At 44.0% G+C, this 20,540-nt stretch overlaps 1 protein-coding gene across 2 annotated transcripts; it reads left to right on the top strand.

Moving 5' to 3' along the window:
• The first annotated feature begins 1,648 nt into the window (after window positions 1-1,648).
• Window positions 1,649-20,495, top strand: foxn2a (forkhead box N2a). Of its 2 annotated transcripts, XM_084020769.1 has the most exons (6): window positions 1,649-1,842; window positions 12,595-13,172; window positions 15,104-15,228; window positions 15,383-15,432; window positions 16,088-16,156; window positions 16,718-20,495. In XM_084020769.1, the coding sequence occupies exons 2-6, from the start codon at window positions 12,609-12,611 to the stop codon at window positions 17,140-17,142; spliced, it is 1,233 nt and encodes a 410-aa protein (XP_083876895.1). In that variant the 5' UTR covers window positions 1,649-1,842; window positions 12,595-12,608; the 3' UTR covers window positions 17,143-20,495. The 2 variants fall into 2 exon arrangements, with proteins under 2 accessions (XP_083876895.1, XP_083876896.1); XM_084020770.1 differs by lacking the exon at window positions 16,088-16,156.
• Window positions 20,496-20,540: the final 45 nt, after the last annotated feature.

The following is a 20,540-nucleotide window of genomic DNA, read 5'->3' on the forward strand; positions in this document are numbered from 1 at the left end:
TCACAAACTGTTATTCTTTCACGTCACAAAAAGGATCATCCCTAAAGTCTCATCAGCACCCTGAGCAGACAACAACGTTCTATGCATCCAGGAAATGCTCCAGTAGCGTTATGTACCTCTCTGATGGTGGTCAGTGGGCAATGTTGTTGTAGCCTAACAGCTTTTTACAATCAGATTAGCACCACTGCAGGCACACAGACTAATGGGTCTGTCTTTACACGACATCCTCAATCAACTGTTTTCCTATGTGATGAATGCATCTTGCAGTCCTCTCTCTCTCTCTCTCTCTCTCTCTCTCTCTCTCTCTCTCTCTCTCTCTCTCTCTGTCTCTCTCTATCTCTCTCTCTCATTTGCTGGCTTTGCAACTTCATCATCCCTGGGAGTGATACTGGAAGGGAAAAAAATGGGGCAGAGTCTACGCAGCTTGCTGGCCCTAAGAATAGCTCGGTGTGCAAAAAAAAAAAAAAAAAAAAAAAAAAAATCATGCCAAGGCAACCTGAGCGAAGGCTCAAAAACATGAATGGATGAATAGAATGGTATCCAGAGCACTTTTGCCACAAGTGATCAATCACCAAACACACTTCTTTGTTGGATAAATTAATAGAACGACATTTAATACCTTTTCTGGCATAAAAACACATAGTGTTTCTATGCAACGTAGGCCTACCTGAAGGAACCTGTTAATTAGTACGAGCCACAGATCAACAAAAATATTTTCCAGAGTATCACTCAGGTATTCACTCTGACACACAAAGCCACCAAATTACATCACTGCCTGAGCCTGTTTGTCCAGTTAGCAGACGGGGGAAAAACAAGGTGCGTCCGGTAACAGCACTGCTGTAAGGCCGGTATTTGGTTAGACACAGTAAAAAGCAAACGGAGAGACTATCAGATCGGTCCACGGAGAGCTTCTCGTGTACGCTCATGAAATGGAGTGGCCGGGATGAGTAAGGTATCACCATTATGTGAAAGTTAACAGTTTGGTGTGAAGTCAGTTGGCCAGTAAGGCTGCACTCGACAAATATCCTGGTGTTCCCAGGCTCTAAAAGCACATCCGTACATGTGAAATTTTTATTTTGCACACAGATAATGAGTTTTAACAAGCAAACTGCATAAGAGGGGGAGCTTTTCTTTTTCATCCGAATTACTTTGCTTTGTCTACACACTCAGGCATCACCCAGCATGTGTCTGTTGTGTATATACAGGTCACTTAGCTCCTTGTATCATCTTATACTTGGGGAGGGGCCCTTTTGAGGGTCCACTATCGTCATGAGGCTGGGTGTGGTGACACATCCTTTCTCTCCGCCCCGAGGTGTTTGTGTAGCCTAAATAACGCGGGAGTGTTGTGTGTGTGTGTGTGTGTGTGTGTGTAGGAGGGGGGGACCCGTCCCAGCACAATCACACACTTTATTCTTTTATAATATATCCTGTCACTACATCACTGTATACCCCGTCATCACTCATTCAAAGCGTTTAAAAAAAAAACTACAAAAAACACATTTCCCTCCTCGCATGTTACGTTACGAGCAGCGGGCGACAAAAGTGAAAGCACATTGCACGATGCAAAGTAGGATGGCGTGCGCGTTCGCGGCGCTCCGGCGCTGCGGCAGTTGCCAGGGGAGATAGGAGGGGAGGGGTTTTGATTGGCTGAAGTGGGCCTGTTGCCATGACGACGGCGAGGGGTTTGGTAGCGTTGCCGTGCGCTGTGTGATCTGCGCGCTGCGTGTATGGAGGAAGCAGCTGCTGATCTGATCTCTGACATTGTGTGAGACAGACATCTGAATAAACTGCGCACAGACGTGTCTTTTAAACATACCGCGCCGAGGCACGCCGTGCATGATTGTAAGTATTTGATCCCTTTTTATATATTAAAAAAATAATAATTAAAAAAATGTTTTGTTAACCTGTTTATTATATACGGCTTCGGGTGGATACGGGTTGTGTTTCGAACAAGCGAAAAGTAAATGTGGTCAAGTGACTTTGCTTAGAGCAGCCAGCATGGCAGAACAAGCGACAGCATGTGGCCAGCTAGCTAACGTTAACGTGACTTCTCTCCGCTTATACCGGCTCGTTACGTACACCACCGACGAATGTCCGTCGGTCGATACGTGAAACTATCATTACGGCGATATCCCCACATAGTTAAAATGTTATGCTAACGCTCGCATTGGATTCCCCCCCTGACCTAACCGAGCTACTACTGCTAACGCTACTTTGCTGTGCTGCTGCTGCTGCTGTGTGAGAGAGCTAACGCAGGCAACGTCAACAGCTAGTGAAACCTACTTTTTTTTAAATTAAAGCCGAATAAAAATGTAACCGGGGGGGAAGTTACTTTTTCAGTAACGAGTCTCGTGTTCCCGACAGTGTTGTGCAATAGTCCGCGTCGTTACGTGTAACTTTTGTATTCCTTCTTTGTGTGGTTTGCTCATGAGTGTAGTCTCGGGTCCGTGGTGAGTAATGCCACCGTCTACCTAGCATTAGCTACAAAACAGTAGTTTTCTTTTCAGTTTACGTCCTCCGTTCGCTTAAATGTCTTTTTTATTTTAAATGTCTGAGGCTATCGCGTAGCTTCCACCAAGTTGTAAGTTAAAGGGAAGCTATTATTTATCATTTTATTTATTTATTTTTGCTGGTTTTTAATTCGAGACGCACGTCTTTTCTCTCTCATATAAGTAGTTGAATATTTCATGGTATACAACGACGCTACCAGAGGTTGGGAGGCTACACTGGCTAGCTAAGCACATGATGTAATGGATTATCACAAGATTGTCCCAGATACAGAGTGCTCTACAAACAATGTCACTGTAGGGGAAATATCTGTTTAATCCAGATGATTTACATTTTTTTTTATATATAAATGCTGTTGCTGGATATACTTCATATACTTTATGTTATTCCACGTGTCACTGCTGTTGTCTGCCCTTGTTGTAGTCTCTTGACCTGCTTGCCTGTCAGTGTTTTATTTACTGGACTGGACTCATCTAAAATTCATTGTGTGCTCTGAGGTTTCTGTGTGTATTTGAAGTAAAAAAAAAAAAAAAAAAGTGATGGGGAAATGTATTTTTTTTTCTTCTTTTTTGTGAGGTTATGACATTAATGTAGACTGGCATTCCCTTTATTTTTGCTTGACAGTTGTTAAAGCCCTAGTGGTAAATGGAAGACAAAGGCAACAGGAGCTTAAGGGACGGGGGAAAAAAAAGACAAAAAAGAAACACATGCTGTCAATCTGCCGTTATTTTTTGTATTGCCAGCACCTCCATGGTCATGTTGTAGGTCAAACCATCTGTTGTCTTTGCTGTCGTTTTTTGTAGATTGTATTCACTCCTGTACATGTTTTGTATGTACAGAAGCCTCTGAAGGGTAAGGACTTTTGCCTCCCAGAATAGATGAGGGTCTGCTAACTTTACTGACATTCATTGCTATAAATAAGACTTGTCGTAACCCATGGGGTTATTGCTGATGTGAAATAGCTTTAATAACTACAGGGATCTAAAAGTATTGTCAGTAGAGTTGAATTGGCTTCAGCTGTACGGCATCATAAGGTTATTTGTATTGCTGGAAGAGGAATAAGACATTGTAGTTACCATTTATGGCGTGACTCAAAGGTTTGAGGTCCTTTTTGAGGTTTGAGGTGATTGCAGGTGATCTAGAAGGCAGGTCTTTGTGAATATCACAATATTTTCTTATGGGTCTGCTACTGGCAGATTTGAGAATTAGATTTTGTCATATGTCATATAATATTGATGGTTTAGTTTAACCACAGGGTAATGTTAATTGTTAAATTCATTAAAAGCACATACTTGAATGCATTTCTGTTTATACCAATAAACACAGTGGTATCAAATATATCTCAAGTTCCTCTAGATCTCCCATGAATGCCACGCTTCTTTTTTACAACTCCGTAAACAAACGGCTGTCACTTTTGTGAGAAGTTGCTCCATTGTGCTGTGCTGATGACAGAAAAGGAAGACGTTCCTCGCAGGACGTATTGTAACAATGACAAAGTAGACCTCCGCGGCACAACGTTTTCATCAAGTGAATTTCTGGTGTGCAAAGTATTTTTGAGTCGATCCAGAGGAGCTCCTTTGTTTCGTTCAGTAATCTAAACACACTGAATGATATAATGTTTAAACCTCATTGTAGCTTGTAGCTGTTACTCTTACCCCCCCCCCCCCCCCCCTCCCATCTAAGCCACAGTGGTAAAGAATCTGCACTTCAAAATGGTGGTGTTGCCATGTTATCAGTCTTATCACAAAATTGTGTACTCTGACCAGAGTAAACGAAAGGTTGCGTCCTCTAAACTCCACCGTGTTCTTTGCAGACCTGAGTGAGTGTGGTTTTGAGTTCATTAAGAAAAGCTGAGGCATGTGGCAGAAACTTTTCAGATTGCTTAACAAGGTCTAAACCTGGTTCTCTCGTGGTTTTAACAGAAAACAGCTCAAAGCTACTCTTCTCTGAATACCCTGTAATTGCAGTAATTTGTGACTTTGATTTGACTAACTGTGTAAAATCGTTGTAATGGAAGAGGTTTCATACAAAGATGACTGGCAGAATAAGGTAGTCGCTGTTCATTGTTCATTTGATGTAATAATAATAATGGAGTTATGAGGATGACGTGTGCATATTACAGTGTTTTTACACATTCAAAGCCGCCTGTGTTATAAAAGAAGTAGAGGTATGTAGACGAGCTATTTTTTTTTTTTTAATAAAAAATGTGTCAATCTCCTTCTCACTCCTATTATGAGGGCCGGTTGTTAAATTGAACCAACCACATGCATCTGGGATCGGTCACCAATCACTGAGCTCCTGCTCTAACTGCTGATGTTGGCCTTTCTGTCTTGTGGAGTTTATGGCGTCGTGCAGTTTTGTCAGTCGCCTCCAATGATTTAAGCGGCACATGTGTGTTTCATCACCTGCTCACACCCCTGTGTGTTTTGAAGGAGGGACATCCCCACGAGTGTGTGGTATTGGGCCTGTGACATTGTGCTAATCAAACATAGGTGGCAGCTTTGAATTTGAGATGCAAATCTAAATGTCTATAGAGGTATATGTGCTGCCTCCTTTCTGTCCTGTTCCGATTATTATTACATTTCTTTTAGTGATGTTTCACATAATTTAGAGGTCAGGGTACAGCTAAATGACATGTATGTTCTTCCCACAACTGTCACTATTTTACAGAGTTGTATTGTAGGAAATTACATGACATTGAGGTTGAAATCTCTGCAAAACTAAAAATCCGTAGCTTGTTTGTGAATGTTTTGAGTTTCTGCCTCAGCTTCTTCCTCCATACTTCCGACTCTGCATGTGTGCATTAACAGAAGTTGTATACGGGCAATGTATTCCTGTTGTGGCGCCCCTCCGTCTACTCCAGTTATTGTTTTACGTCTCTTGATTGGTCACAGTGGTTATCCGCGGACTCTTATGGCGAGCAGCCCCCTCCTTCTGTTCCCTGTCCCTCTCTTACCCCCTGACTGCCCTGGTTTATTTCTGATGGGCCGAAGACGCAGCCCATTAGGGGCGGCCTCGTTGCCTGAGAGCAACACTGATGTGACCGTTTCCTTGAATGAGCAAAAGGAAGAGAGAAGCAAGTCTGTGGCCTGTGTCACAATCATAGACTGTGGTCACAATGGGTCTTTGTCTCATCACTCCTGGCTGAATTAACAGGATTTATTTAATTGATGGCGGTATGACAAAATCGACACAGCCACGCCAACTTGTGTGCAAATGATCAGGATCTTCTAGGATGTCTGGGGCTGAATGGGGATTATATTGTCAGTTCTCAATGCTGTCATTAGAACAGCGCTGGTTGCTGGTTACCTGTATGGCCAAAGTACAACGTACATTTTAAAGATGCATAATACAGTGTTTGAATGTTTTCTAGTGGGCTCTGGACTTGAAACGGCTCGATCCATGAATAAGCACGCAGCTCAGTTTACTAGAGCATGTCCAGAGCTTTTCTATTTTTAAAAGTCTTACATTGTCATCAGATCACCATGGTGATTTGTTGTAACATTTTAAGTAAACTTCATTTGAGCAGGAGATGTATCTGAGGCCATGCACAAAACACATGATGCATTCTTTATAGTAGTACAATAAGTAAAAGGATCATTTGTATTCCACTGTGGAGTGTTGTATTGTGAAAGTAATGCTTGGGTATATCAATTCTCATTTTTTTGCACTGCATATTGATGCTTTTCTCGTAGTGCCTTTGTCTATGTGTCTGAACGGAGAAGCAAATGCGGAAGTGCCTTAAAGTTGCATTCATCGGGGAGCAATGGTTGGAAAAAGAAGTCAGATTGCATGGAAGTCTATGAAAATTACCCTACTTCTCACTTGATTTGTTATCTCAGTAAACATTGGTCTCAGTTTCTCGTCTTCTTCAATACAGAACAATGTTAATCATGGGCCTAGTCAGAGTAAAATTGACGTTAAAGCAGGGTATGCTTTAGGGCATGGCAGATGGACATATCATGGCGTAGCTGCAGCAGCTGTGCTAACATGCTAAGATTACTTTAGCACTTAGCTGTAAAGTTTAGCTTGAAGCTAACTTTCTTAACAGCGTCACACCAAAAGCTGTAAGGTTGCTGGCCGGGCTGTGTTCGTCAGATCCATGCTTCGCTCCTCAGCAGTGTGGAACTAGGAAATGTGCTTGCGTGGAACCCGAGACCAGCACAGACCCTCAATTGTCATATGAATGGAACCGTATGCGCATCCAGCACAAATCCACAGCTGTCTGCGCACAGAGAAAGTACGCCTGAGGAATCAGATGTAGATAGCTAACTCTTCAGTGCTGCCAGAAGAAGAAAACGTGTTGTTCATGTTAGTGTCTTCATGCTACTTTATATTTGAAGCTTCAGGAAATATTGTCATTCTTTGAAGGCAAGGTACCGGGGTTTCCCATTCATTACCTAGTCTGTGGTGGGCCCGGCCACCACAGTTTCATAATTAACCGAAAATATGTCTGGCACTCTCCAGGCGCATTGCCTTAGCAGCGTCGTGCTACAACCGACTCTAGTTCGACTTGGAAAGTGAAAGTGGCTCTAGCACCCCTTACCCGGACGTGGACACTTCCCGTGGTTGTGAACTTAGTGCTCGCTGAGCTCTGTGCCTGTTAACTGGGATGGACTTTCCTCGAGACCCGTCTTGAAACAGGGACCCAGTCTTGTTTCTAATGCTTTAAGAGTGTGACTTAGTTTCCTCACATTCATATTTATACCTCTGTTACAAGTAAATGTCCTTTGTTCAAAATTGTAGTTGAGCAAAATTCCGAAAGTGTTATGCAACTTGAGTAGCCTAAATGTACCTACATTCCACCACAAGGGAACAACATTTTTACAAGAACAAAAAGTTCTAAATGGATTTAGCATCTTAATTTTACTCCTATAGTGCAGAAGATTGACGCCTTAACTCGTGTACACGATGTTCTTCTGGGGGAGTGTGACCCCCGACCACTCTAGAGGGTCCAAGGTTCACCTGCCATAGTCTCACAAAATCCTGTGGTCAACACTGAGGTTCTTCCAGCTGTCTTCATGTTCTCTTATCTGTATTTAACATTGTTACCTGTGAAGGATCCCGTTAGAGTTTGCGATGATAAAGTATTGGCTTTTTTAGATTTTGCTTTCCTGCATGGCCTCTCTGGTGTTTTCTGTGTTTCTTCTACACAACATTTCATTTGCAAATACTTGTAGTCTTTACAGGGAAAGTAATCTCATACAGAGCACATTCCTTGAAGGGCTTATGTTGAAACTTTAACTGAAGTTTTAAAGGCGCAATGTAAAAATATCCCCTTTTTAGAAGGATTTGGACTGTAGTGTAAAATGGACTGGCAAATAGTGCTGCTATTGGTATTCAAGAGTATATGAGGTTGGTGCGTACTTGTAGTCGTGACTGTTTGTACACTGATCTGAGGACCACATGACCCAAGAGATAAGGTGTCAGTGTTGGCTGGGGGCTGGCATGTACTTTTGAAGGCCTCACCTCTGTTGACAGTCAAAGTGCAGTCAGTCCTATGTGTTTGAGTTCTACACCACCACTGTGTGACGTTAACGTCGACCAACATCACAATAATTAATCCATTGTTTTGTTTGCTTGTTTTTCCCCCCGACTGGTGAGTGATTGCATCAGTCAATACATTAGGTTTGGCTTGAGTGTTTGTCAGCAGTCTATAAGCTACAGGCTGGTGGAATTCATAGATTGCCAAAGTAAACACCGCCGCTTCAATTAACGCTACCTTTCGGCCTCTCGCGGCTCGAGCCCACTGTTGCGGCGGAGAGCGGGGTCTAACTGTCTCTGTGTGAAGTCTGAAATTTGTTTTGAGAAAATGAACTTCCTCAACAGGCGGGAGGTGTTTCCTTCCCTCCCGGTCCTCTGTTTGAAACTGTGAGGTGAATACTGAGCACTTCTGAAACATGACTAGAGCAAAAACAACTGCTCCTTTGTACGGGCCGAGTGTGGGGCCAATTGTAATGCTTTGTGCAAGCATTTTCATTCGCTTTTACCTCGGGCACCGAGTAGATCGCTTTAATCCATTCAGTAGTTTGAATTGAAAATGTATCATTTAGACGTGCTTTAGCCGTAGCCTGATTAGCCTTCGCATTAATGGATGCTTTATTGGTTACGACATAATTTGACCCTCCCAGTAAAAAAAAAAAAGACTACCACTTGGCGCTCTGAAACAGTCTCTCTCTCTCTCTCTCTCTCTCTCTCTCTCTCTCTCTCTCTCTCTCTCTCTCTCTCTCTCCCTCTCTCTCTCTCTCTCTCTCCCACTCTAACTCAGCCCCCCTTTGTCTCATTCACATTTTTAGAGCTCCAGCCAGACTGGGTAGTCACCTAAATATCAGTTAGGGTTTCAAATAACAGGCCTCGCCATGGGGCTTTGCGGCACACCTTTGTGTATATATGACAGAGGTGTAACTGGTTTGTGACAACAGGTTTATTTCTCGTGGGGAGGGTGTGGCTTACGTGCTTCTGTGCGTGAACGCACGGCAGTTACATACATGGTCTCTGTTTTTTTAAGATATCTAAGATATATTATTTTCATCAAAATGGTACGCTGTGTGTCCGTTTTTCCCTGATGAAAATAGCCTTTTGGTGCACAGAATGGCTATTGTGAAGTATGCCTTAATAGCACATGGGTGCTATGACACCCAGGTTGGCTGTGGCCTTTCCCACTGCTCTTTGTCAGACAGGTTTGTGGAGAACAGCAGCAGACTGCTGGCCTCAGCATTTTCCGCCTGTATTGATCTCCCCACATTAGCTCTCTCTTCATGCACAGACATGAGCACAATTGCTTCCCTTACAACATTGGCTGCCGTGGCAACTGAGTCCTGATCGTGAGATTTGCTCCTAGAAAACATCTCAAACTGGCACCTCTTCATTTTGATGCCGCCATTGTCTCCTTTGCATTCCCCCGTACATATCCGACACATCAGCGGCTTGATTAGCCACTTAATGCTGTTTCCATATGTCTTTTTTTTCTTTTTTGTATTTTTGAATGGGCTAAGTGCTTAACAGGATAAAAGAGCAGTTTGAAAGGCGGGGAAATGTGCCATGGCACCTGCTGTTAGTGCCTGCCTGTTTGCACATGAATATGATGAGGTTGGCGGTGCGCTGGGCTATTTTAACTTGCAGATGAGCCACCAGGTCAGTGCCATTGCAGCTTTGGTGTATTTTCAAGGATGCTGCAGTCAACAGGCCAGTCTGGCTTATTAGCTCCCTCTCCCCTCTCCACACTTGTGTCCCATTATTCATGTCAATCCCAGCCGCCTCCCTTTGATGCCTTTTCATAAGAGCAGTGATGACTGCGATCATAGCAACAGCGGTGGTAATTGACCAGCTGCAGTTATGGTAAAACACTTCCTGCCTTTGGCCTGATGCAAGGTAGTTTTCTCATTCCTCTGCCCTATCTCTCTCGATATTCAATGACGTTCTTCTAGAGGAGATACTCAAAAGAGGATAAGCGCCCTCTGTGGCACCCAAGGACCCGGCTGAGAGGTCATGTCTGTGAAGATGGACTGAGGTGATGCTCTCGTGTGCTTTAAGGTTGATCAGTGGTCTGACACTTTACTCAGGCATTGACGACTTCTCGTTTCCCCGCCGCAAAACTGAATCAAGTTTACAGACGGTTATTCAAGGCCTGTTGAAGAAAACCAGGTGGAGTGTTCACGGTTGAATCTGGCTTCAGAAAACACTTTTGAATCAAATGCAGTCAAGGATGTTTATTGGGTGACATAGTCATGGATGTAGACTTGATTTATGCTTAAAACGAATAGTTTAATGTAGGGTTTAACAGTCTGGGTTTATAGATGCAGATTGCAATAGTTTTGTCTGATTTTGATTTTGATTTTTTTGTCTGACCTGCTGATTCAGATTTCTTTCCTAGAAATAAAGTTGACAGCAAGTCTCAAGAAGAACTTTTCACCACCATATCAAAAAACATTATTTTAGGTCAGTGTAAACCATCAAATATTTCTTATTGCTACAGTGGTTATTTGCATAAAAACACACAATTCAAATCCACATGATTGTATGTATTTAAATAAATGCTTTGATTAATGCATTGACATTATAAGTTGTAGGAAATAAAACAGAAAAAAATCTGAAATATGAGACTGATCTGATTTGACGCATCTCTCTACCTGAGATCCAGTTTTTCTCCAAAACCACAGGCTTGCCTGTCGACACAGTCCCCTTTCTGTTTGTAAATTCATTCAGAGTAGGAACCTGTCACGTCAAGAGATATCTTTCTATGTTCTGGTCTCTTGAGCAGAGATTTCCTTTTAACACAAATGGGCAGTTCTCTCGCTGCCTGACATATCTGATTGCTCTACTTTGCTGAGAGCTATGATTCATCCTAGACTGAGGATAACTTGCCTAGGCTGCCTCACTACCACTGAGTCTCAGCTGGCTCGCTCGCCCCTTTTTCCTCTCAGTCTCTTCTTGGCCTCTCTTTCCGTCTTCCTCTGTCCTCTCATAAAAGCATGTTCCTATTGTTGTGTCCCTTCCTATGCTCACTCTGCCTGTGCCCTTGCCTTTGGCCTGGAAAGCTCTTTGACTTACTTCCTTTTTGTTGCAGATGCATACATGGCTCACAAGGAAATTTCAATGGTGCTGACAAATTAAAACGCAGACAATGGAGGACTGACGGGCAGAATGCAGGACAGAATGTAGCTGACATGACCTCGCCTATAGAGCACACACGATGTACCCTAAATACGCTTCATACACTAAATAAAACCTAAACCAAAATGAGATCAGGCAGCTATTTGTTTATCCCCACGTTGAGAGTTGAGTGGTCATTTTGTAAATGCACTAATGCCTGCTTCTTCCCCCTCATGTCCTCGCTGACTGGCTTTGACAAACTGATTTGTGTGCGTGTGTACACTCCCTCTCCGGTCTCACCCACTGTGCAAACACTCTCGAGTTTGACCCAATTCTTGTCTTATCGCAGAAATGAAAAGATATGCCTATCCACTGCCGCTCGCGGTGCGTCCCTACCTCTACCACCTTCCAAATCCGTGCTCTCATCTCCGTGCGCATCCAGGACACCCTGGACCACCCCTGACCGCGGCATCTGGTGTCCGTCTACCAGGTGCAGCAGGAGCGGTTTCATTGCAGGGTGGCAGCTCAGTGGTCATCTGTGGCAGGGCCGGCCGGCGGGGATTATTGTTTTCTCATTGTGTCTATGCATCTTGTTTGTGGCGTTTCTGCTCTTAATTGAAGGGATGGCATAGTTGTCATGGTGACACCCAGGACATAAAGCCTGTTGTGAGCTCAGCCAAAGAGTGATCTCTTTGTGTGCTTGGCCTCACCAGCCCGCGTGCTAGACCATCGCTTGTATTTTACGGTTTTATTCGGGTTTATTGGACCCACGTCTTTTCCTGTGCCTGTAATTGAAATCATTGCTCAGTCTCAGGATGATTGCTGAAAACATGCCAACAGTTCTTCCTCCGAGGCCATGTAAAAAAGTATCATTGCCTTTAATAATAGCGGTTCTTGGGTGGAATGGGTTAATGATTCAGGGCATCTCCTAATATTGATTTTCTTAGTGCCTGTAGCCTCCTTACACTACTTAATCTGGCATGTGACGAATTGAGACTTGATCCTGGCTGAATGCAGATCAGCCCATAAGAGCCATCCACTCTGCAAGATGGAGGCCTTCCACTCATTCCTGCAGTCATCGGATGGTTTCATGCTCATTTACACGTAACGAGCGGCTGAGTAACGAGGTGGGCGTCGAGGAGCGGCGCCTTAAGTCGGCTCGGATGCTTGAGAGGACCTCCTCGAAGGTCCTCGGCTGGAGTCAAGAGGAGGGAGAGCTGAGAGCCTCTCAGTCCTCGCCAGGCGTGAAGGAGAGGGCCAGTGAGAGGGCCAGGATGTGCAATAGAGGCAGACAGGCACAGCCACAGGAGGTGTGTCCCCAGGGGGAACTTAGGAAAACAAGGTCAACGCTTGGAAGAGCACATCATTCCATTATGTCGCATCCAGTTATTTCATACCGCCAACTTTGTTTTGTAATCAGTTCACCATCAAAAGCTGTGATATTTGTCTCCATGCTGTTTAACACTAATGACCTCTCTTCTCCTCTCTCCCCAGACCTCTTTGATTTAATGGGTCCAATCATTGGGATGTCACCAGATAAGAAAACGGAAATTCCGGGTATGCAAGAGGAGCGGACGGGGCTCAGAGGTGTCTGTGGCGTGGGAACGCTCCCTGAGGCGGAGTGCGCGTCCAGTCCGCTGGCGACCAGCGTGGATCGCGCTGGAGGCACTGAGGATGAGGAGCTCACCAACCTCAACTGGCTGCACGAGAACCTGCTTCAGAACTTCACTCTGGGAGGTCCCGAAGCTCAGCCCAGCGGCAGTCCCCTCTTCGACATCGAGGGAGACTACGGGCCCGGCCAGGGCCCGTCATCCTCCTCCTCATCTTCGTCACACGGCAGAGGCAGGGAGCGGGACTCGTTGAAGTCTAAGCCCCCTTTCTCGTTTTCTCTGCTCATCTACATGGCCATTGAGCAGTCTCCCAGCAAATCTTTGCCCGTTAAAGAAATCTATGGCTGGATTCTCGAGCACTTCCCTTATTTCTCCAACGCTCCCACTGGCTGGAAGAACTCGGTTCGTCACAACTTGTCCCTGAATAAATGCTTCCGCAAGGTCGAGAGGAGTTTGGGAAAGGTAGGTTATTAAATTTATCTCCTAACTTTCATGCACCTCACACAGATTTAAACTTAGGAAACTGCACTGTTTAGATTATGCTTCTGGAAAACTGTCGTCGTTGCATTGCCTGATGATGTGATATTAAAATGTCCATAGGTCAAAATGTGTCCACTTTGTGTAGCCAAACGCTGTTGGTGCAGACTGCGTTCCAGCGTGGAGCTGCAATGTGGCTCATGTGACAGTGTCCTGGGACCGTAACACAGCCGCAGGGACCTCTGACTCTGCTGCGATAACATTGGAATACAGTCAAGGTCACGGATATTCCTTTCTGAGGAAATGCAAACACAGCACACCGAGATATGGACTTTATCTGCCGAAGCGCTACCAGGTAGTGCAACTGTTTCAACCGGGGAGAGAAGCATCCCACCGTTGGAAGCCTCAAAGTCCCGCTGCGAACAGGAAGCAAATGTGACCTGCAGTGCAGAGATGAGTCTTTGTCAGCCTGGTCCTGGCAGAGTTACGTGTGACTCATTTGTGTTTGTGTGCCTGCACAGGATGAAAATAAAGAGAGAAGTTGACCTTCTCATATGCACATGCTTGTGACAAAAAAAAAATACATCCTGCATATAAACGAGTGAAATTTCGATTTAGCTTTCCTGCCTTTTTGTGTTGAAAAATGTGGCGAGGAAGAGAAATGGTGGATAAATGGAGCTAGAGAGGTAACTCCTGTTTTAAAAACATTACTTTCTCTACATTTTGTAGTTTGCATTTATTGCTGACGTTTTAAAGAGCAGCAGGAAGGTTTGTAAGATGTACAGTCAGCCCTCTGTCAGACGCAGCCTCATTTGCATGCGACCGTACTGATCCGGGGAGTGACGCAACGGCAGCCATATTGAGGTTCGGTATGAGTTCAGACATGTGACCGGTAGAGCCCGCGGTGCCAAGGCTGTGTCTGTCTAAAACCTCATATTTTCCCACCGTGGGAGGCGATGGCGGTTAGCACTCAGCGAGTAGCAACACGGTGCGGTGCAGGCCGCTCAGCATGCAGGTGCACAGCATGAGCCCTTCGTCTGCTGAGAGACCAGCACCAGTTTCACATGACACTGGCTGGTGGTTTCCGTTGCCATGGAGACATTTCCTTCTTCCTGCATCAGGGCTGGCTGGTAATCTGAGTCAAGGTTATTCTCCTCCCTCCCTCCCTCTCTCGCTCTATTCTCCTCCCAGGCTGGGCAATACGCCGCCTCAGATAAAGTGACAGTTAACACACTCCCGCACACATAACCAACAGACAAAATGACTCCTCTCAGCGCCGCCGAGCAGTTATTTCCTCCTTTTGTTGAGGCTGTTAAGGAATTCTTAAGCTATGCATTTGCTATTTTCAAGTCGAGCTCCGCGATAAACTGTTGCTTTAATATTTTTGCCGTTTGTGTAAAATGAGACTGTAATTTCATCCCTTTTGCTGCTTTTAATGCAGTCTGTATGCAGTGTTCACAGATTTTATCAGCTGAGAATTTTCTGGAATTTTGTGAATGTAAGCCCATTGACAAATATTTCTGAGCCTCATTTTGATAATGGATTAAAAAATGGGTAAAAATAGATTTTTTTTCTTTTAATGTTCAAATTCTTTCAAACATTCCACAAAGAAGCAAAATCAAGAATTTGCTCTGAAGGGCAGTGAAAAAGATTGCCAGCTAGCAAACGTGAATATAACGAATGCCCTATTTCAAATAATAAATTCTGCTTTGCAACTGCATTTTGAGGAAGGAAATGCTTTATATATATATATATATATATATATATATATATATATATATATATTCTTGTCCTTTATGAGAACATCAAGATTTGCAAAATGCTAATTCTTCTTGCAGTTTGTTGCGACAACAGTCCTGCAGGTTCCTGTAACCTGGGTTAGAAGTTTGACTGTCCCCGTCTCCTCTTTCCTACAGGCCAATGGAAAAGGTTCTCTTTGGTGTGTTGACCCCGAGTACCGCCCAAACCTGATCCAAGCCCTCAAGAAGCAGCACTTCCCTGCCGCACATGCCTTCTGCACACCACCCGCCTCCCCACCCAGGTGAACTTTCATCACTCTCTGGACGTTTTATTTTATTTATACGTGTTACTTTTCATTTAACAGTCAACCCTCATCAGTATGACATTTTACTTTTCTTTACGTCTCCTTTTCAAACTCAAAATCTGACTTTGTGTTTTTTGTTTACCGCCTGCAGTGCCTCCTCACCCCCTCGCCACCTCTTTCTACAAGGCTGTTCATTCAAAGGTAAGAGAGACCTAGCTATCTCCGTTTTTGTTTTGTTTTTTAAGTTTGGATGTGCGCATCAAAAGCAGATGTATTGAAATTCCAATCACTGCAGTTCTTTAGCTTGTGCTTGTGCAGTATTTTGACTATGTTGCCTGTTTCACATTTCAGTCCCAGAACATTCAGCTTCACCGTGCTTGTATCCTCAACTCTTGGTTTGATTTGTTGCTTTTGAGTCATTGATGCCTCATGTAGACCATAATGTTGAGAGCTCCCAGTCGATGTATCAGCCTCTTCTTCCCCCCGCCCCCCCCTCTGCCTCTTGGATTTGTAACCTTGACGACAGGCAGAGGTTTTTGCTGGTGCTGAGTGTCGAGCACTCAGTCTCACTATAATCATTAATAATTTAGAGCCCCAGAAGTGAGCTATGAGGCTTTTAGACACTTTGTCAGGTCTGAAAAGATTGGATGCATTATCAGTGGCTTCAATTCATCCTCTGCTTTGTTTTGGTGAACCATTTACATATCCAATCCATTCAGTGAGCATTTGGGCGGGTCACTGTCTCTAGCGTAAAATGATGGAAGGAACCCAGTCCTCCCAGTCCCAGTAGAGATGCCATGCTACCATGCTTTCACACCTCAGGACTGACCATCGTGCATGTTCTCTCCTCTTCCAGAGTCTGACATTGATGCTGCCACTGCCATGATGCTCTTAAACTCTGCCCCCGGGCACCACGTTGACCCATGTAAGAGAATCCACAAGCAGCCATACTTCCATACTTTCAACTCTCTGTCTCCTACCCTCCACATACCACCCTGTCATTGCTTACGTCTCCTTTTTTTTATTCTTTCGTGCTTTGATTTCTGATTGTCTGCGTCACATGTTGGTTCTTTCACCGGAACGGTTTCGAGAACGTTACTCGCAGCTGATTGCATGCAAATCTTTCCTGCAGACATTCTTCCACGGACATGTTACGGGTATATTTGGTGACATTTGGGAAATACTTCAACTTGCTGCTGGTTAGCTTAGCTTCGCACAAAGACTGGAAATTGGGGGGAATTCTGTCCAAAGGTGACGAAATCCACCTACCAGCAAAACTAACACTCTCTAATTAACACCAGAACACAAATGAGCATATTTCCCAAAATGTTGAAACAATTGCTAGTTCACTATAGTTAGATAACAATTTACATAGTATCTATGACAACCTATTTTAAGCCAGCTAAAGTGAGACACTGTCTGTAATCTCCTTTTGCACTGACTGTATACTTATTACTCTTTTGATCCTTTCCTCTCCTTTCCTCAGGCAATTCTGACAGCCCACTGGACCTCTCCCGCCCCGACTCTGTGCTGGTGAGCAGTGATCCAAAGCAGGACCACAACTACAGCAGCGTAGCCCTGCAGCGCTGCTCCTCCCGTTCCTCCTCTTCCTCTCTTTCCTCCCTGGACGAAGGAGGCTGCGACCGCCGGCAGTCCCACCGCGCCGGCAGCGAGGGCTTCCACAGCGACGAGGACTCCGACCTCTGGGACGAGAGGGGCGTCCACCAGACTTCTCGACGTCCGCCCGCCATCAAGTGGCCCGCCGGTAAGAGGGCACGACGCGAGGTCAAACCAGAGCTGGACGAGGAGCTGAAGGAAGCGGCCGGCTCCTTGCTGCACCTCGCTGGTATACGCAGCTGCACGGAGGGCTCCAAACGCACTGTCAAGAGCACAAAACTTAACAGGAAATAAAGATTATTTTTGCGCCCCCCCCCCCTCTCCCCTCTCCCCCATCAGACTCCGGACCCTGTGAACCCTAACCTCTGACCCCTGATCGTGTGTCCGAGTGTGCCTCCTTCTCCTTATCTGATCGTTCATTGGCCATTTTGAGCCTTTTTTTGTTTGGGAACATCCCTGTCCAACAAAACAAATGGCAATAGTATCGTTCACACAGGAGAACAAAGCCATATAGAGACTTTTGTATCTCGGGGGTGACTGCTGGGGGTAGGTGTTTGGGCTGTGGAGAACCATCAAGAAACCTATCCAAAATGACCTGCCTGCTTCTGTTGGATTAGAAGATTGTGATTCAAGATTTTTTTCTCTGAAAGACAAAACGGGAAAAGCTGAAGGTTTTATAACTCAAAGCGTTGCATGCTTCCTCCTCAAACCTGTATCCTCTTCCAAGTGAATCTATTTATGAAGCGAATGAGTGCATGTTTGTAACAGACAAAACCTAACCTCCTGGTGTTATCATTTTCTCCTTTTTGTGCTAAAGACAAAAAAAAAAAAAAAGATGCCACTGTTTTGAAAGGAATTCTTGCTCCACAAATCCTCTTGTAAGAGAGATGCAATAATTAATCCACAACCTTAACTTTTTTTGACTTTATTTTATGGTGGCATTTGTCAGAGTTGAGTATGCTAGTTAAACTTTACAATTGAGAGAATGAATGGAGTAGTACTATTATCTTGTTATGCGATAAACACAAAAGCTCTGGCTCTGTTTCAGGATTAGCAAGATATGGAAATAGTATTACTCTGCCACTGCCAAATTTAGTTGCAAAGTTAGCTATACTACTTGGTTCAGTTGTGTGCGGCCATTACAGTGCTATACAAATGAAAGCTCATCCTGTCGATCCCTTTCATTCATCGGTGTGTTTTTGACATTTATCGTGCAGACATACAGTATATCCACATGTTTGGTGACAGCCTATGCAAAGTGAACATCTGCCACGTGTTGCCAGATGCTCACTCATGTTAATAGGTTATCCTCCATAGATTTTATTTGTGTGTGTGTGTGTGTGTGTGTGTGTGTGTGTGTGTGCGTGTATCATAGTGCATGTCGACTTCAGCCTAAGCCTGAGATGACTGTCACGACAGAAAGGGTTCTTCTACTGGCAAAGTAATGATATTGCTCCGATGATCCCCTTCGCTACGGCTTGTATTGTAGGGCTGCTTGGTACTCTGCTTGCTCCTGGTCCTTTTTGAATGCGGAGCTGCTTAATGGTCAGAAACCGGAGCAGACAGCCAATTACCACAGCTTGTCGCTCCATTATTTGAGTTTGCGGTTTGATTATACCTCCGTGTGTTCCCCCTGTTTTTTTTTTTCAACAACGTACTTTAGAGAATTACAGAATTATACAGCTGGATTTTTCTCTTGGCCGCTCCTGTGGCGAAGTCCATTCACAACTTGAGGGGAGGGTGTGTTTGTTCTGGTTCAAATCAATGAAAGGTGCAGATCGCAGTGCATATTGGAGTGTAAAGAGCGAGAGGGGGACAGTACGGGCATGGCCACAGAGAACGGGACTGATGTGAAGTCGCTCGCAGGCGAGATTGTGGAAGACCTGTGCTGCTCTTGTGTTGTGCCCTCAGTTCTGGCTGGCCACTGGGTGTTTCGTCCTTGCTCTTCCTCCTAGAACAAAATAAGGAAGTTCACGCTCTCTTCACAAGCTGTGAAATGCAGTGTTTATTGTCGGTTGATCACTGAGAGGAAGTTGCAAGTCGCTTGTGTAAAAAAAAAAAAAAAGAAGAAAAAAAAAAAGGCCCCCGATTCTCATTTTGTGCTTTTAAAAAGGCAGCATACTTGCAGCGTACAATACAAGGTAGCATGGAAGCTCACGAGGGTGATAAACTGAGAATGATATTATTTTCTTCCCACAGCACAGATCACATCGTCACAGGGACACATGTTCATAAAGCACGCATGGTCGGTGCCAAACATTTTCTTGTGCCACTGATGTAAAACTGCAAAGGGCCATGGCCACGATATCCCCCCTGGTGCCACAATGTAGTTGTGATTTAGAGTAACAATGCCCTAGTCTTCTGAATCATCCGAACAGGAAATGGGAGAGGACGCTGGTCAGTGACTTAACCAATCTTCTGGGTTATTTTTGTCGCTTTAGAGTGGGAACTGTTCCTAGCAGAGTAAGCTGCAGTTCTTATGAGTAATACTTGCATACACTGGTCTTGTTTAGCTGTGAAAAAAAGAACAAATTATTGTTCATTAATCATCACCTTATTTATGACTTAATTTATGGGATTATTGAATGCATTGTCTATCAAACACTAGTCATTTGAAATGAGTGACTAGGCACATTTATTTTTCTCCCTCTCAGCTTAATGAGTATTTTGTTTTTCTCCTTGTTTTATTTTACAGCAATACACCTTTTTTCAAGTATTTTGCCAATGTCTTTTGTCGTTTAGAGCGGGTGTTTGTTTGTTTTTTTGTTTTATTTTCAATTTAACCATGACTGCCAGGTTTTCTTGATGTTTTGTTTTTTTGTTTTTGCTTTTTGTAAGGCTGGATAGTTTTATTAACATTGATCCTGAAACCTTTTGTTGCCAAAATTGATGTACAGCTGGGGTATAACATTTAAGATGGACACATTCCCCATGTACTGTAGAAGTTCATTGACGATGATTGACTCATATTACTTTTTTTTTTTTTTACATTTGTCTCATGTTTATGTTTAGATTTTGTGACATAAGTCGTCACCGATTGACTCTCGATCTCATCAGAGTCTTCAAAAATCACTGCCACTCATGCTTCCAGATATTGTTATGGGATGTTGAAATGTTTGAAAACTGGATCAGACTCAGTCCCCAAGTTGCTGCAGTGTAGTTCCAGACCTGCATTTAAGCATAGCGACAACTGCTGAGAAATTCTTGGGTGACCTGTGGATGAAAAGGTCGCTCCATCTCTCTCTGTAGCACTTGCAAATGAAACGTTGTGTTGGTCAACAAGTGACATGAGTCAGATCTGTGGATGAGCCTCCTCAAACACGTTGAGGTCCAACTTGCCCAAAAACTGAAAAAACCCAGTTGCTTCACTGCTCAGCAACTGTTATTGAATATTGGTTATGTGATTCTCAAAAGTTCTGTCGCAGTTCCTAAGGGTGTGATGAACATTTTTGTTGCATTTGACAAAGTTGCCAACCCAGTATCAGTTTGTGTCAGTTGTCTGCCACGTCTATCGGACCGACACACCTTTTGGTTTTTGTATGCTAACCTCTGTTGATAAAATGTTTATAAGATTTATTTTCGCCAAAGATATGCAATTGCATTATATATGGTATTACAAAAATATTAATAAAAACCTGTTCTTGTTATCACTGTGAGCGTCTTTGTATTCTGCAAATAAGACGTGTTTTTTG

Source organism: Eutrigla gurnardus, assembly GCF_963514095.1.
Source record: "Eutrigla gurnardus genome assembly, chromosome: 11".
Taxonomy (NCBI): Eukaryota; Metazoa; Chordata; class Actinopteri; order Perciformes; family Triglidae; genus Eutrigla; species Eutrigla gurnardus.

What these genes read in the sequence shown, in the direction of transcription:
- foxn2a (XM_084020769.1), top strand. Translation starts at nt 12,609, where the DNA reads ATGGGTCCAATCATTGGGATGTCACCAGATAAGAAAACGGAAATTCCG. An exon ending in ACAAGGCTGTTCATTCAAAG is followed by an intron (nt 15,433 to 16,087) that starts GTAAGAGAGACC and finishes CTCCTCTTCCAG; the next exon opens with AGTCTGACATTGATGCTGCC. An exon ending in CGGGCACCACGTTGACCCAT is followed by an intron (nt 16,157 to 16,717) that starts GTAAGAGAATCC and finishes TCCTTTCCTCAG; the next exon opens with GCAATTCTGACAGCCCACTG.